At 44.8% G+C, this 17945-nt stretch overlaps 1 protein-coding gene across 2 annotated transcripts in view; it reads right to left on the reverse strand.

Moving 5' to 3' along the window:
• Nucleotides 1–3609: 3609 nt before the first annotated feature.
• Nucleotides 3610–17945, reverse strand: part of LOC137618237 (protein-L-isoaspartate(D-aspartate) O-methyltransferase-like) — a 42428-nt gene continuing 28092 nt past the window's right edge. Inside the window, exon 8 of one of the 2 annotated variants that reach the window (XM_068348388.1) lies at nucleotides 3610–6614. In XM_068348388.1, the coding sequence (XP_068204489.1) occupies nucleotides 6602–6614 (13 nt within the window). In that variant the 3' untranslated portion in view covers nucleotides 3610–6601. Of the gene's footprint in view, nucleotides 6687–17945 lie in introns of both variants that reach the window. The other variant, XM_068348387.1, reaches the window with a different exon arrangement.

The following is a 17945-nucleotide window of genomic DNA, read 5'->3' on the forward strand; positions in this document are numbered from 1 at the left end:
TCTCAATATTTCTATTAGTTATTTTTTATGATTAGTATGCATTCATTTCTGGTGTTAGGGATTATAATTTAGTTTTTAAATATCATCACTAACCTTTAACGATGAGCGTACGTGAATGACTTTCCTTTATTTCTTATGGGAAAAATTGTTTTGTTTTACGAGTTTGCCCCTAGAACGGATTAGAATTGTATACCCACGTACCACTGAACCTCGGAGAGCGAACAGAATTCAATCCAAAATGGTGTTCAAACACAGAACCAATCTTCCCCATAAAAATACATATAAAAGGGACTTTGACGAAGGAAAAATCTATTTCTGGGGAGAGACCTGTGGCGGCCGGTGAAAAGAGTCCTTCTTATATATCTTTTCTGATAAAACCTTCCAATTATACCAGAGAAAGATAAAAGCATGGAATGCTGAGGTTACAACCCTCGCGCGAGCACCTTTTGGGTGTCGTGTATAAAGCAAAGGCGCGTGAAATCCACTGTTCACAGGTTGTCTTCCATTTAGTTAATTCCTTCATCAAAGGGATGGGCCAATACAAAGGCCCTTAAATAACATTTAACTGATTCCCCACACAAGGATGATCATATTATGGGCCATTTTTACTATAATTTTACACTATTTAAATACAGTACTGTACATAAAAACATGAGAAAAGGAACAAAAAGTTATAAATTAATGTAATAAATATGGAATGAATGAACATTGAGCTTCACTTTACCTGTGGTCAGGAGAGTCTATGGCTTGAGTGGAATGTGGCGAGGAAGGAAGGAGGCGATGTTAATTCCTACCATCTATAAACACGGGTAACTGCCCTTCTAGGGTTCTTTCTCTTTTGTGCCTCTTTTCTGGCACTGGCTGCGATTCATTTAAGGGTCCCTATACTACAAAAAAAAAAAAAAAAAAAAACTCATCAATAGGGGTTTGTCGTCTCCATTTTAAGAAGTTTCTGAAATGACTCGGTGCATAATCATTATAAAAATTTCCTGCTAGTGCATATCATATTTCTCAGCAGCCACTTTGTCCAAACTGACAGCCTCCCTCCCCATGCTTTACAACACTATACAGGTAAATGATTTATCAAACCAGCCTCTTGTATCCTTGAGATTACCACTACTTGCTAATGTAACCTTAGTTATTTTAATTGCACTTTAAATATATATATATATACAGTACACTACAATAATAAATGCAATGTACTGACTTAACAATATAGTACATCATGTTACAATTTCATACTGGCAATAATGGAATCTCAAAAATATAATTGACTATTACAATACTCACGTGAGGTTCAGCTGGCTTCCTCACTAGAATACTATTGTAGCGTATGTGATGTCATTGCAACTAAACCAAGCTTCGGTACACTTTCATTTTAAGAAGTCAACTCTAAAAACCTCTTAACATTACTAAACAGTGGGGAGGAGGGGAAAATTAGATGAACTCCAAATGAGTATTGAAATAACCAATTTTATAATTAAAATTCCATTTGTTTTAATAAAGCACACTGGTATCCACCAAGCTGAATACCACACTCTGAAGTGAGGGGAAGAGATTAAAAAAATAAGATATCTAATCTGATAGCTGGCTCAACCAATCTGAAAAGGGTCGCCTTAAATTTCGAGTATCCAATGGATTCGCCACCATAAGATAGGGAGATAACCTCTCATCTTTTCTTAATACATGACAACAGACTGAGAAAACTAAATGAGCAATTACCATAGCCATACTGTAAAACACCAAACTGTTCTGCATATAAATATAATTATAATGTATATTGCTGTATAACAGTGATATATAGCAAAACTAAATTGGAGCAATTATACAGCAAAGATTGATTGATTCAAAGTTTTCTGGCATCCTGACATCTAAGGTCATTGACGCCACATACAGTAAATACGTACAATAAAGTCTTATCTTTATGGAACTAAATTTCCAATAAGGTTTTTATATAAAAATATTCATAACTCAACATTTTCCTGTATACCATGAAAAAACACAGTGTATAAGAAAAATAACAATTACAATTATTTACAAACGCACAAACACGAAAAAATTACCTATGTATGCGTAAAATTACACGTAATAACTTGCATCAATGGGCTTGGTTATCAGTGTACGTACACTGCTCTTTTGTAATAGCTATGCAACAAATAATGCTAGAAAAAATAAAGATCGCAATGAAAAGCTGAATAAATTTCCTATATAATCCATCAATATACCAAGGCACTTCCCCCCATTTTGGGGGATAGCCGGCATCAAACAAATGAAAAAAAAGTTGCTCTTTCCTCTCTATGCTCCTCCCAGCCTGACGAGGGACCCAACCGAGTTCGCTTGCACTGTTGGGGTGCCACAGCCCACCATCCCCAGTTATCCACCACAGATGAAGCTTCATAATGCTGAATCCCCTACTGCTGCTACCTCCGCGGTCATCCAAGGCGACCCTAAGGAGCAGCAGGGCCTACCGGAACTGCGTCACAATCGCTCGCCATTCATTCCCATTTCTAGCACGCTCTCTTGCCTCGCTCACATCTATCCTCCTATTACCCAGAGCTTCCTTCACTCCATCCATCCACCCAAACCTTGGCCTTCCTCTTGAACTTCTCCCATCAACTCTTGCATTCATAACCTTTAGCAGACAGCCATTTTCAATTCTCTCAATGTGGCTAAACCACCTCAACACATTCATATCAACTCTAGCTGCGAAATCATTTCTTACACCCGTTCTCATCCTCAGTAAACCCTTCGTTCCTAACCCTATACAAATGCACTTGAAAAAAAATAGATGCACATAAAATTCTTGTGTAAAATACTGCCATATACCAGTTTTACATTGGGTATATCTTGTCTTTTTGTGTAAGACTTACTTTATGAATACCACTATGACAAAAATGAATAAATTTCCTATATATTCCATCAACAAAATAAATAGGTTTTGTCAAAAAACAATTGAGCAATTGCAGACCAAAGACAGACAATAAGTCTATGTAACTACATATACAATAAATTTGTATAAATAAATTCTTTATAATTTTCTATACACCATATAAAAACAAATAATGCCCCTCCAAAAGGTATATGAAACATGACAATTACAATTATTTGGAAATGCATAGTCCCACATAGAAAATTTCATCAAACAATGCATAAAATTACTCGTAAAATTTAACATCACCGGTTTTCTGGTGAGCATATATACACTAACAGTTTGCATAATAACTGTAATAAATAAAGTTTTCCATTAAGACCAAAATCCAACTTCATTGAGATACAAATCTTGTATTCGAAATAGGACGACTACACAATTTTTAGTAAATATTTCTACGAAATAAGTATTTGAGGAAGCGTCACAGGAGCACCTACGGTGTGAACGTACAACATCAAAGTACTGTACGTCATCTGATCACCAGAGGAATAATACAGTAATCAGAATAAATTTCCATACAGTATTTTCCCTCTTTATCTCTCACAAAAAATGTGAGAAACATTATAAATGAATTGGTAACATTATCTAAAAATATGTAGCTTGAACTTACTTAGTAATGAACCAAGCAGACGGAGGTTAAAGCTAACGATAAAATTCGATACAAAAACAATTTATGGGTAGTAAGATATTTTTATTTTCCAAAGATCACATGATGCAGCAAGTATTATATGTAAACAATCCAACAAACCTGATTCTTACATGTGAAATATACAAATGATAAATATAAATTAAGCATTCAGGATTGCAATAAAAACAATTAGTTAACAAACCTAATTCATAAACACATAATTATAACAAATTTGGAGATGCATCCTAATATAGATTACTTCAGCCTAGAGAGCTGTGCAAGTACAAGAGTACGTATAGATAACACTGGAAGATTTATAGCAGCATTTGCCCTAAATATTTTGAGTACTGCAAGAACCAGAAAATAAATCCATCTGAAGTGTTAACTGGAAATACTCATGAGACAATATAACAGCAAAGAAAATTACAATTTATACAAACAGTGACTGAAATATGGTTCACTCACCAAGCTTGAGCAAAATCTATTACTTTACAGATTTGTGCTTGCAAATAACAAAGGACGAAAACTGATGCATTGGCTTACATATAAAATGTAAACCCATTGTAGAAAAAGTTTTAGATAACAAAGGACGAAAACTGATGCATTGGCTCACATATAAAATGTAAACCCATTGTAGAAAAAGTTTTAGATAACAAAGGACGAAAACTGATGCATTGGCTCACATATAAAATGTAAACCCATTGTAGAAAAAGTTTTAGATAACAAAGGACGAAAACTGATGCATTGGCTCATATAAAATGTAAACCCATTGTAGAAATAGTTTTAGATGAAATAAAATATCCAGATGCTGTACTTGTTAGAATATGTGAATCTGGTATTGTGGCGCGGGGTAAATACTAGAGGCTCTGAACATTAACTTTGTGTTTAAGTCAGTTTCACGGCTTTAGAATTTCTAATATTAGCTTCCCATTACATACTATCCACTCCTGACTTTAAATTTACTACAGTTTGACTGCAAAAATGACTAAATTTAGGAAACCAAGAAAATACCGTAACTTTTAGTTACCGTATGCGTACGGAGCAGATTTAAAATCAACTGAGCATTTTCTTATTGCCTGGAAAAGTATTTGAAATAGGAAATTATAATAGCGCTAAATATTTTTTTTCTCGAATGCTTTTATCAACAGATCTACCCATATTATGCACTGAAAATGAGTTGAAAATGGTATAAAAGTCACTTCAGATTAGACTCATTGACTAAAGATATCCTATGAACATTAAAGATAAAAACATACGAAATATATATACTTTGGCCAGACTGATATATAAGACAACGAACATTACATCCACAAGTGATAGAGCAAACATTTACTTCAAGAAATTGGGTAGAATGTCACAAACACTCATGTGCAACAGTTTGTATCATTCCCAATGCACTATTATAAGTTTGCTCAAGCATAGGAGATAAAAACCCATTGTACTGCTGGATAAAACAAAAGACTCGGAATGTTTTGAATGCCAACCAATAATGTAACCTATCTCTAGTACATAACCTACTTTATTACCATTTATTACTATGATTGTCAAAATAGTTTCTGTAACTGTAGTTCAAATTAACCGTTTGTATCTTTCAATCTGAAGGCTATCAATACTACTATCACAATGAAGTCACTTCCGAGTGCTGGGCTCTTAAAATTTGTGACATTTCGTACATATTTACTATTACATTTTTTTTTTTGTGGGCAGTGAAGCCATACAAAATTTACTAACCATACCAGGTAACATATAGTATTTGTACAATACATTATATTAATCTATATGCTTTTATCATGTATGCACAGTCTTATTCCTAATCCTCTTCAAGGCAAAATGCCTAAATCACAATAACAAACTCACAACACAATCACGTCATGATTAATGCTCATAATTTAGAAATAAAAAAAAAAATAATTAAATACATTCTGATCAATATATCATTGTTAAAAGAAACTGGATAATCTACCACATAAAATAATTGCAAAAGCATAATCTATATAGTCAAATTTAAATGAAGTTTTCATCCTTTTTCTTCTTACTAGAAGTACTGGCTACTTTCAAATGACTGATGTCAGGGATAAAGGACACAACTGTTTAAAGAACACTAATAAAAATAAAAAAATAAGCACATCATAAGGGCTATCCCATTATTAACTATCCCAAAACTTGCAACACTTGGAAAAAAGTTATGCTAAGCTTCTTACACAATTATCCTCCTGGTAATAAAATAAATCTCATACTGGCACCCCCTAATTGAGGAATTGATATAAATACAAAAATATGGCCATTAATCAAATGTTATCTATCTTATTTGGTATAACCCAAATGAAGATTCAAACCGGATATCGCAGTTATATGCATACAGCCTTACTCTATTTAAAGCAACCTCTCTTGAATGAACTTTCCTCCAAGTCTTCTGAACCATTTGAAACTATTTTGTCCAAGCAGGTTTGATGGTGGGTAATTTATTGAAAGCTAAGAAGGAACATTCCATTTAATCTGCATTTTTTTTTTTTTCATTTACTTTAAAAGCAGGTGCTACAAACTATCAAAGGAGGATAATGGTATCTGGAAAGTACAGTTCATACCTAAAAAGTGACTGATATCCAATGGAAAATCAAGCAAGAGAAGCCTAAGGAATCTTCACTAAATATTCAAAACAGCCATCAAAACATTCTAATACTGTATGTTCACTGCACTACCTTTCATTTGCTTATGAAATTCAAAGCTGTAGCATATCTAATTCAACACGAAATTCTACATTTCTGTAATTTGCATAAAGATTTTGCTATTGGATTTTGACTGTTATTCTCTTCTTCAAGTCATAACAGTACCATTCCATCTTCCACAAAACTGGTTGCTCTTGAATCCAAACATTAATCGCAAACAGACGACCACCAGGTAACGCTTGGGAGAAGCAGCATTTTAAGGCCGAGAAGCGGGGCGGAGACTTGGTGGTGGTGTTGTTGGTTGGAGGTGCAGGCAAAGATGGTGAAACTAAAGGAGGGAGCAGCACCTGCGAGGAATTATGATTCAGCTAACGTGACTCACAGCTCACGTCTGTAGGGGAAGATAAATGGTGTGGTGTACACTGCTGCCACACCTGTGGTCCTCGAGGGTTAGTGTCTCCACCTACAACAGTAATTATAGGGAAAGTAGGGAAATGTACACCAAGAAAGCACATACAATGCTACTATCATACTTACCAATTTTAAGATTGGGGGGGGGTTAAAGTGTGCTGTACTAAAGTATTATGTTAATGTTCTTTATAGACCTTACTACATGCATGTATACAGCCAGGTCTGCTATCATTATCTAAATAGGACTGTATTTCCATACTACAAGTAACCTTGTTACCACGAATGATTAAACATTCTTTATTATAATTCAATGCTTTACTTTTCTGTAAGATTATTTTGTAACAACACTTTTAACACACACTACTGCAATAAGTCTCATTCTCAACACCAAATGTCTTGACACAATGTTAAAAGTAGTTTAACCACACCATTGAGTTGTGAAGAAACTTTTAGAGTTCATAGACTGACCCAAAGATTTGCTTTTTAGTGAGGGAAAAAGAGGGCGAGAGCAAGACAGTTCAAGAAATTTGACAGACAAGCAAGAAGAAACTACTGTACTGGGAATGGATAAATAGTGAAAGATAAAAAGCAATGTAACTATTAATCAAAGGGATGGTGCCAAAATTCGTGATTATTATATTAAGCTGAATAAACTGCGCCACATAAAGTGTGTTGGAGAAGTGTTCTTCAGCGTCCCTCTCCTGCTACAGCAACAGTATTCTCCTTTCCTTCAAATTGAATTTTTAGAGAATAAAAATTCAAAGTATCCTATTTTTACCAATTGAACTAGACATTGATGAAAATATTTTTATAGTGTCTGTAGTTTTGAAAGTAATTACATAAATACTAACACATAGTTTAACCTTTCAAAGCTGTGAAATTAATAAAGTACAAAACAATGTGTAATTATGAAATCCACGCTGAGTGATTATCAACTACTGCTTGGATTCACCAAAGGCCCTTCTGCTTATTTCAAATCAATTCTATAAAATCCAATTTATATTCAGCCCATAAACTGCTGTTTTGGATAGCCTCTATACCTTGGTTAAAAGTTACTGTAATACGGTAGTGATGTACAAATTAAAAGTTACTGTAATACGGTAGTGATGTACAAATTAAAAGTTACTGTAATACGGTAGTGATGTACAAACTAAAAGTTACTGCAATACGGTAGTGATGTACAAACTAAAAGTTACTGCAATACGGTAGTGATGTACAAACTAAAAGTTACTGCAATACGGTAGTGATGTACAAACTAAAAGTTACTGCAATACGGTAGTGATGTACAAACTAAAAGTTACTGCAATACGGTAGTGATGTACAAACTAAAAGTTACTGCAATACGGTAGTGATGTACAAACTAAAAGTTACTGCAATACGGTAGTGATGTACAAACTAAAAGTTACTGCAATACGGTAGTGATGTACAAACTAAAAGTTACTGCAATACGGTAGTGATGTACAAACTAAAAGTTACTGCAATACGGTAGTGATGTACAAACTAAAAGTTACTGCAATACGGTAGTGATGTACAAATTAAAAGTTACTGTAATACCGTAGTGATGTACAAACTTAAAGTTACTGTAATACGGTAGTGATGTACAAACTAAAAGTTACTGCAATACGGTAGTGATGTACAAATTAAAAGAAATATATGATCCTGCTACTGTAGGTTATGCGAGGTCCAATTCAGACAATTCTAACCTACTCAATTCAGAATGTATCTTTGCTTTAAAATAGTTCCACTTACAACCAATAGGAGAAAAATGAGTGGGGGCCATAGCATAAGTAAAAAAAAAACTCCATAAAAGTAGCGTTCATACCCCACACAATCATCTACATTCGTGAGATCACTTGAATACATATAGTAGTAGTGCTCTGATTGAGACATTATAAACGAAGAGAAATGTAAAATTATATAATTGTAATAAACTAAATTAACTTGGCCCATTAGCTGGTAGTCCTCTTTGTTGTTTCATGATTTATCTATGGTCCAAAAGTAAAATTCTACCTTCTGAAAAGTGCAAGAACCCTTGGGTTATATAAGACCCTTTGCAATGAATTTGCACCAAGTCTTTTATATTCTTTTATTATGTGAAAATATTAAAGACCCTATGTGGATGAATAGTATTTGCTCAGTAATGCTTATGAAATTTAAATTACACCATATGCGAATATGAGGAATAAAATTTTTAAAAATCTTTATACTTTGTCCTTACATTAGAAAGATGGATACAAAAGCTGTGGTTATTGCACTTCAAATGAAGCAAGGCAATTGAATTGAATGTGAACCTATCCAAAATGATATTGAGACAAGGGTTCAAGTATCTTTAGAGCTAATTTACCAGAAATTGGAACAAGCTGGGATTAGCGACATTTTAAGTAGCCATAGAACCTACGCGTTGACAAGATGATCGTCGGCCAAAAACTATTATGTTGAAAATAGTTATATTAATATTAAGCAATTTGGAACTTATATAAAATTCCTAATAATTCAACAACTTTCTAACTACTGTAGTTCACAAAAAAATTAGCAATTTTTTTAAAGAAAGCTCTTCAAAAGTTCCGTAACACCATGAGTCCTTTGACAGTGACGATTTAACAGTAAATGTACAATACGCAATGTGAAATGTTAACTACTTTGAACGAACAAGGTAAAACGACAGTGGAGGTCCTGTAGAGAGTGGGGTTCCCCTGCTGTATGGGACCGGAAAAGCAGCCATCAAAGTAAGTAAAGTAAAGAAATACGTTCAACTCTACTTGATATTAATTTTTTATTATAAATTAAAAACAACAGTAAAATGACAAATTCGGAGATAATTTGTATTTTTCCTAACCATAAAACCTTAGCTATTTACATTGGGTTTACTTTCGGCGTAGCTGAAATTGACGAGCCAATAAATTTTACCGAGGGTTAACTAGTCAGCGGGGGTAGGGGAAGGGGTAGCTTGCTACCCCTCCCCTCTACACACCAATGATTTGCTTCACTTCACCTAGAGGTAGGACTTGACTAGGGGGACAGGGCTGGCGGGCAAATATGTGTAAATAGCTAAGGTTTGTATGGTTAGGAAAAATACAAATTATCTCCGAATTTGTCATTTGTTCCGTAACCGAAATACAAACCACGCTATTTACGTTGGGTGACTTACCCCTTAGGAAGGGTGGAAAGTCCCCAGCCTTACTGACTTTGGCTTTACCTGGGGGCTCCGCCTCCCAGTGAGTAGCACTTGAGAAAAGGAGCACCTGCACCTCACAAGTTCCTTGCTTCGAAAGGAACGTGTGGCCTATGAAGTTAACCTTGAGACCTTTAGATAGGAATCCAGGATAGGACGTTCCCAATACCACCTCGTCAGGGTATGGGGGACGCGACAGTATTAAGCTTAATACTAGGAGCACAAGGAAGCATGGGTTACCTGCAGAGGTTGAGGTCAGCTATGCGAAGACCAGGATGCTGCTTCCCCAAGAGAGGGGAGGATGAAGAAAGAATTAAGGGTCAGACATACTCTTTCATTCACGCAGACTAAAACCGGATGACAACGCCCTCAACCTAATGCTACTTGTCCATAAAGGAGCCTGAGGTTAGACCAGCTGTTGTGCAGCCACCACAGGGCCGATAGAAAAGGTATCGAGGCTCCTGTGGGTCACGTCCTGCAGGTAGTGGGCTGTGAAGGTTATCTGATGCTTCCAGACCCCAGCTTGAAGCACCTGCGTCACTGAGAAGTTTCTCTTGAAGGCCAGGGACGTAGCAATGCCCCTGACGTCGTGTGCCCTAGGGCGACGTGACGGAGGAGGGTCTGGATTCAAGGCGTGATGGATAACCCTTTGAATCCAAGCCGAGATGGTGTTCTTGGTGACCCTCTTCTTTGTCCTGCCTGTGCTCACAAACAATGCTTGCACTTGAGGACGAACTGCAGCTGTTCTCTTCAAGTAACACCTCAGACTCCTCACTGGACATAGCAGCAGCTGGTCTGGGTCGCTTGTTACAGAACGGAGACTCGCGATCCTGGAAGAGTCGAACCGTGGGTACGGCACTCCAGGGTTCTGAGTCTTGGCAACAAACTCAGGGACGAACCTGAACGTTACCTCCCACCATCCCCTTGAATGGGCGACGTCATACGAGAGACCATGAAGTTCACTAACTCGCTTGGCTGAGGCCAAAGCGAGCAGGAAAACCATCTTACAAGACAGGTGGCGATTAGAGGCCTGGCGTAATGGTTTGAAGGGAGGTCTCTTAAGAGCCCTGAGAACCCGAACCACGTTCCAAGGAGGAGGTCTCACTTCCGACTGAGGGCAGGTAAGCTCATAGCTACATATGAGTAGAGAGAGTTCCAGCGAGGAAGAAATGTCCACTCCTTTCAGCCTAAAAGCCAAGCTTAAGGCTGAGCGATAGCCTTTCACCGCCGAGACAGAAAGACGCATTTCCTCCCGCAAATAAACGAGGAACTCCGCTATTGCTGGAATAGTGGCATCAAGTGGAGAGATACCCCTCCCACGACACCAACCACAGAGGACTCTCCACTTCGCCTGGTAGACTCCCTCAGAGGACTTTCGCAGGTGACGAGACATCCTCTCCGCAACCTGTTGCGAAAAGCCCTTTCTCCGTGAGGAGACGCTGGACAGTCTCCAGGCGTGAAGCCGAAGTGAGGCTATGGCCTTGTGGAAGATGTTGCAGTGTGGTTGTCTGAGAAGCTCGTGTCGTGGGGAAAGTTCTCTCAGAAGGTCCGGGAACCACTCTGCGTGATGCCATAGCGGAGCTATCAGTCATCGACAGGTTAACCGATAGTCTGGTCCTGTTGAGCACCCTTCTCATCAGACAGAACGGTGGGAAGGCGTACACGTCGATGTTGTCCCACAGTTGTTGGAAAGCATCTTGCCAGAGTGCCTTGGGGTCCGGGGCTGGGGAGCAGTACAGGGGCAGTTTGAAATTCAAAGCTGTCGCAAACAGATCCAAGGTCCCCACAAAGTCAGGACTTTGTTGGCTATCTGAGGATCCAAAGACCACTCGGTACTCACTATCTGCGAAGCCCTGCTCAAACTGTCGGCGAGCACATTCCTCTTGCCAGGAATGAAGCGAGCTGATAGTGTTATCAAGTGGACTTCGGTCCACCTCAGAATTTCTACTGCAAGATGGGATAGCTGCTGCGTAAAAGTACCTCCCTGCTTGTTGATATAAGCCACTACCGTGGTGTTGTCGCTCATCACCACCACGGAGTGACCCGCCAGGGTCCGTTGGAACTGTTGAAGAGCCAGAAAAACAGCCTTCATCTCTAGTAGGTTGATGTGCAGGTACTTTTCTGATTCTGACCAAAGGCCTGAGGTCCTCTGGTCCAGAATGTGCGCCCCCCACCCTTCTTTTGACGTGTCTGAAAACAGAGTCAATTCCGGGGGGAGGACGAGAAGATCTACTCCCTTTCGCAGGTTCTCGTCGACCAGCCACCACCGCAGGTCCGCCTGTTCCGAAGGTCCTATCGGGACCGGGAAGTCCGGGGAATCAGATTCTTGACTACACCGGGACTTGAGCCGCCACTGCAGGGATCTCATCCTGAGACGGCCATTTGGAACCAGACGAGCCAGGGAGGACAGGTGACCTAAGAGACGCATCCACGATTGGGCGGGAAGCTCCTCTCGCCTGAGGAAGGGTTCCGCCACCCTCCTCAGCCTTGCTATCCTGTCGTCTGATGGAAAGGCTTTGTGGAGATTGGTGTTTAACAACATGCCTAGATTAACGAATCGTTGGGATGGCTGCAGAAAGGACTTCTCGAGACTTACCACGATCTCCAGATCCTGGCAAAGTCCCAGAAGCCTGTCTCGGTGTCGAAGAAGGGTCGACTCCGAATCTGCTAGGATCAGCCAGTCATCCAGATAATGAAGGAGACGGATGCCGTTCCTGTGCGCCCATGACGAAATCAGGGTAAACACTCTGGTGAACACCTGAGGTGCTGTGGAGAGACCGAAGCACAGCACCTTGAACTGGTAGGTCTTGCTGTCTAGGCTGAATCTCAAGTACTTCCTGGAAGACGGATGGATTGGGATCTGGAAGTACGCGTCCTTTAGATCTAGTGTGCACATGAAGTCTTGTGGTCTCACCGAAAGTCTGACCGTGTCCGCTGTCTCCATGCTGAACCGAGTTTGCTTGACAAACTTGTTCAGAGCTGAGAGGTCGATGACAGGTCTCCAGCCTCCAGACGCCTTCTTTACAAGAAAGAGTCGACTGAAGAAGCCTGGGGAGCCGTCGACGACCTCCTGGAGTGCATCTTTCTTGAGCATGGTCTCAACTTCTGCCCGAAGGGCCAGCCCCTTTACCGATCCCATGGCATAGGAGCTCAACGACACTGGATTCGCTGTCAGGGGAGGTTGAGATGTCGTGAATGGGACGCGATAGCCTTGGCCGATCACGGAGACCGTCCAAGCATCGGCCCCATGTTGCTGCCACCTGTGCACGCAACTTTGAAGGTGGACACGCGGGGGGACTGCCACTCCTAGCGTTTGCGACCGCGGCCGCTCCCTCTAGGAGTCTTGCCTCCCCTGGAGAACTTACCGCCCCTCTTGTCCTTGGCAGGAAAGGGCTGGGGCTTAGACACCACTTTCTTAGCTGCCGGCGCCTGCTTTGGTGTCTTGCGAGGCTGCTGCTGCTGTTGCTGCGGAGCTGGAGGCTTATAGGGCCGAGATGCAAGGGCCCTTTGGAGGAGGGAGTCTTGGCTAAACTTCCTCCACCTCTCAGCTGTACGTTCCATGTCTTGAGGCTCGAACAGATTCCCCCCAAGGAGGGAAGCGTGCCTAAGCCTGCAGACATCCACGGCAGGGACCTTCGGATGGATTTTCTCGGTCACTGCATCATGACGCTTCAACAGCGAGTTGGCCCACAGGGTGGTAACCTGATGTGCCAGGAACTCGATGGAGCGAGTGCCCGAGAGGGGGGTCTCCAGGCCCTTCCTATTGGTCTCCATAGACAGATCCTCGGAGCGCAATAGGATGCCCAGAGAACCTAGCCAGATATCCAGCCACGAAGTGGCCTGCATGGCTCACTTCGCGACCTTCTCATGGCTCAGGATCTCCGACGCCGAGAACGTCACCTGCCGGGCGGAGAGCTTCTCAAGAGGAACTCCCCTAGCGAGCTCTTCTACTGAATGATGGAGGGGAAGAGCGAGGCTAGACTCCCCCATGATCTCAAAATACCTCCTCTGTTGGAGACGAGGAGGTGGGAGTTTGTTCCCGGCAGAGGAACGACTGGAGGAAGCGAGAACCGCGAGTTGAGCATTGGCTCTGGCTCTGGCACTCTTCAGCCCCTAGGACCAGGGCAGAGCCGCGCTGGCCTTGGAGGGCTTCTGAGTTCCGTACACCTGATCCAGGACCGTGTCCTTGCCTTCACAAGGGGCGATCACGGGGCCCATGAACCCGTTGAACTGTCTCATCAGGCTCAGAACCTGCCAGAAGGCATGCTCAGACTCCTGCTGGTCTCCTCCCTGCGGACTGGCAGCTAAGTCTCCCGTCCCAGGAATCTCTTCCTGGAGAGATGCGTGGACGTTCTCCCGGGGTGCAGCTGGTTCCTGACGAATACGAGAAGAGGACTTCGGGATCGTCTTGGAGTCCTTGGGTTCCCTCCTGGGCGGGATACACGACCCCAACAAAGTGGTCTTGAAGGCGCCTTCCACGTGAGACGATTCCCCTCCACGAGGAGATGACTCCCCCCTTGGTGCCGAGGGGGAGACCGCTACCTCGCTGGATTTTCCTGAGGATGGAAGAGCCTCGTCCTCGGGAGAAGGAGAAAATGCCTGCGAAGGGGATGGAGCCTTCCTGACGGACCTCTTAGGAACCAACTTCTCCCTGGGAGAAGTCACCACGAAGTTCACTCCTCTCCTTCTCTTCAGCAGGGGCGAGACAGCCGTTGGCTTGTGTCCTTGATCGGCGAGTGCCGGCTTCATAGCCTTCACTAACGCCCGCATCAGAGAACCAAACCAAGACTGCCGAGACACGGACACAGAGTCCGAAATTCCTGCTGGAGGGAAGGGGATCGGTCGATCCTTCGGAGTGGACACCACTGGACTAGCCTGTAAGGAAAAAGGGGAAGAAAGTTGCTCTGACCTCTCCGATGGGCCTTCCCTATCCTGAAAAAGTCCTGCGCTTAGGCGGAGGCGATCCTGATTGCGGTCTGGCGACACGCGTCCCTGCTGCTGTCGTGAGCTGCGGAACCCGACGCGAACGGGGGTCGCGCTGACGCTCGTGCGTAGGTGAAACTACGGAGTCGCGCGCGAGAGGCTGTTGAAGCGCGGGCGCGTAATCGCGCGGAGACAATCGAGCACGGGAGCAATCGCGCGCGGGCGAACGGTCGCGCAGGCGCGCGGGCGAGGGCGAACGAGCGCGTGGGCGAGCTGGCGAGTGAGCGCGTTGGCGCGAGGGCGAATGACATGGCTCCGACGATCGCTGACGATGGTGTCCAGGAGACCTGTAACGCGTGGGAGAGCGATGGCGAGTAGGCGATCGGTGGCGCGTTGGTGAACACTGGTGCGTTGGTGAACGCTGGCGCGTAGGCGAGCGATGGCGCGTTGGCGCATGGCGAGCAATAGCGCGTAGAACGCGCAGGTGAGCGACCGCGCGTGGCCGAGCTGGTAGAAGGAGACCCATGCTTCTCCAGATCCTCTGGGCGCCGACGCGTCGGAGCGCGCTTGCGCGCAGGCGATGGGTCACGCGGGCGGTCTGGAGATCGCCAATGTTCAGGGGATCGCTGACGCGCTGGGGACTGTTGACGCGCAGGCGAACGTTGACGCGTCTGTGATCGCTGGCGTGCTGGGGATCACTGGCGAGCAGGAGGGCGACGCGTGGAATCCTATGCGGGAGCTGCCGACGCGGTGCGCAGAGGTGAACGCTCACGAACGGGCTCAGTAACAGGAGGCGCGTGGGCGTACAGGCACCTTGGAAGTACACGCTGCAGACCGCGAGCGTTGCTGCGCTGGAGACCGCGAGCGTTGCTGCGCTGGAGACCGCGAGCGTTGCTGCGCTGGAGACCGCGAGCGTTGCTGCGCTGGAGACCGCGAGCGTTGCTGCGCTGGAGACCGCGAGCGTTGCTGCGCTGGAGACCGCGAGCGTTGCTGCGCTGGAGACCGCGAGCGTTGCTGCGCTGGAGACCGCGAGCGTTGCTGCGCTGGAGACCGCGAGCGTTGCTGCGCTGGAGACCGCGAGCGTTGCTGCGCTGGAACAGGCTGACGAGCAGGATCGCGAGGGCGAGAAGAAGAGTCCTTGTCCAAGACCTGAACCGAAGTTCTAGGTAGCGTAGGCGAGCGTGGGCGCACAGGGCGCGAGTCAGGAACTGGGAGCGCAGGTGAGCTCTGACGGGCAGGAGATCTAGTGCGCTCAGGAGACCAATGGCGCGCTGGGCGCACAACAGGAACAACAGGATATACGATGTCCTCAGAAGAGCGTTGGCGAGTAATGGGGCAACGATCATTAGGAGAGCGCTGGCGAGTAATGGGGCGACGATCATCAGGAGAGCGCTGGCGAGTAATGGGGCGACGATCATCAGGAGAGCGCTGGTGAGTAATGGGGCGACGATCATCAGGAGCGCTGGCGAGTAATGGGGCGACGATCATCAGGAGAGGGCTGGTGAGTAATGGGGCGATGATGGCGAGTAATGGGGCGACGATCATCAGGAGAGCGCTGGCGAGTAATGGGGCGACGATCATCAGGAGAGCGCTGGCGAGTAATGGGGCGACGATCATCAGAAGAGCGCTGGAGAGTAATGGGGCGACGATCATCAGGAGAGCGCTGGCGAACAGGAGAACGCTGGCGATCAGGAAAACGCTGACGAGCAGGAGAGCGCCTGTGCGCTAACACTGCAGGAGGGCGCGCAGGGGAACCCTGACGCGCAAGGGAAGCACCCATACCGTGGGAAGCAACCCTTTGCCCCGAAGGGACCATTGCCCGTCGGCTGACGAGGTCAGACTACTGGTCATCTGCACCAGAAGCAGAAGGTCTGCAAGGCGTTGGAGAACGAGAGCGGTCCCGGGAGTGGTCTAAGAAAGCTGGAGCTGCAGGCTGCTTACGGCGAGGAGAGTCCCCATCGGAGAAAGGAGGCGAAGATTCAAAAAGGCGCCTCTTAGCACCCTTATAGGGAGACGGGAGGCCCTTGCGGCGCAGCGGACGGTGAGCCTTACGGCGAAGGCGGCCCCGAGGGAGGTCGTAAGGACCATCAGTCTTCCGAAGGGGAGTCACAGTCAAAGCGCTCCCCCGAGAGGGAGGCTTGGCAGCAGAAGAGCTGGTGGGACTCCCTTCCCCCTTCAAAGGATGTACAGAAGGGGGAGGAGAGCCTTCAGCAACGTCATCCACATCAGGAACCGCAGAGGTCTGACCAGACCAGTCGGAAGCCTCTGCCACCACGACGTCGACGATAGACAGAGGATCAACCTCTGCTATCACCGGCGACTGCTTAACAGCGGCCCCCAACTGGACAAGGTCAATCAGGGCTTCCTTGGAGGGCAGGCCCTTCAGCCCCAAGGAAGCCCAAAGCTGAAAGAGATCATCATGAGACAAAGAATCATTATCAAAAACCTCCCCCGGAGGAGGAGGGCGAGCCGCCCCGCTATGGGATTCGACGCCCTCTCCCCCAACCCAAGGTCGGGAAACAGAACTAGGGCCTGCGCTCCCACTTGGCGGTCTCTCCTTAGGAGCCGGACGAGGGGGAGCTTCGGAGGAGGTTTGGGCGGCGGAAAAAAGAGTCCCGAGAGCCTTCCTCCTTCAAGGCAACACCAGAAGGAGAACGGTCTCTCTTGGACTTCTTCCTACGCCGGCAGCCAAACCTCTCCCACTGGGAGGCAGACCACTCCCTGCACTCACTACAAGTATTTTCTCTGTCACACCATTGGCCTCGACACTGCGGGCAAAGGGTGTGAGGATCCGTATCCACTGCAGACATGTAAGTACCGCAAGGGCGACCGGCAGTACCAGGGCACTTGCGCATGGTGAACATCCAAGGGTGAGGCCAACTTCAAACACACACACACAAGCTGAGGAAAAGCAAAAAAAGATTAAGGCTGTCAAACGAGGACGATGGACAGACACGTCTGTTCATCGCCGGAGCCAAAAGTGAAGTGAAGCAAATCACCGGTGTGTGGGGGGGAGGGGTAGCAAGCTACCCCTTCCCCTACCCCCCTTAAATAGCGCGGGGGTAGTTAACCCTTGTTAAAATCTATTGGCTCGTCAATTTCAGCCACGCGGAAAGTAAACCCAATGTAAATAGCGTGGTTTGTATTTCGGTTACGGAACAAACCAAAATAATCAAATTTCATTGTTAAAGTTAATGACTAGACGTCAACATCGAG

The sequence above is a fragment of the Palaemon carinicauda genome, chromosome 24 (genome assembly GCF_036898095.1).
Source record: "Palaemon carinicauda isolate YSFRI2023 chromosome 24, ASM3689809v2, whole genome shotgun sequence".
Classification (NCBI taxonomy): Eukaryota; Metazoa; Arthropoda; class Malacostraca; order Decapoda; family Palaemonidae; genus Palaemon; species Palaemon carinicauda.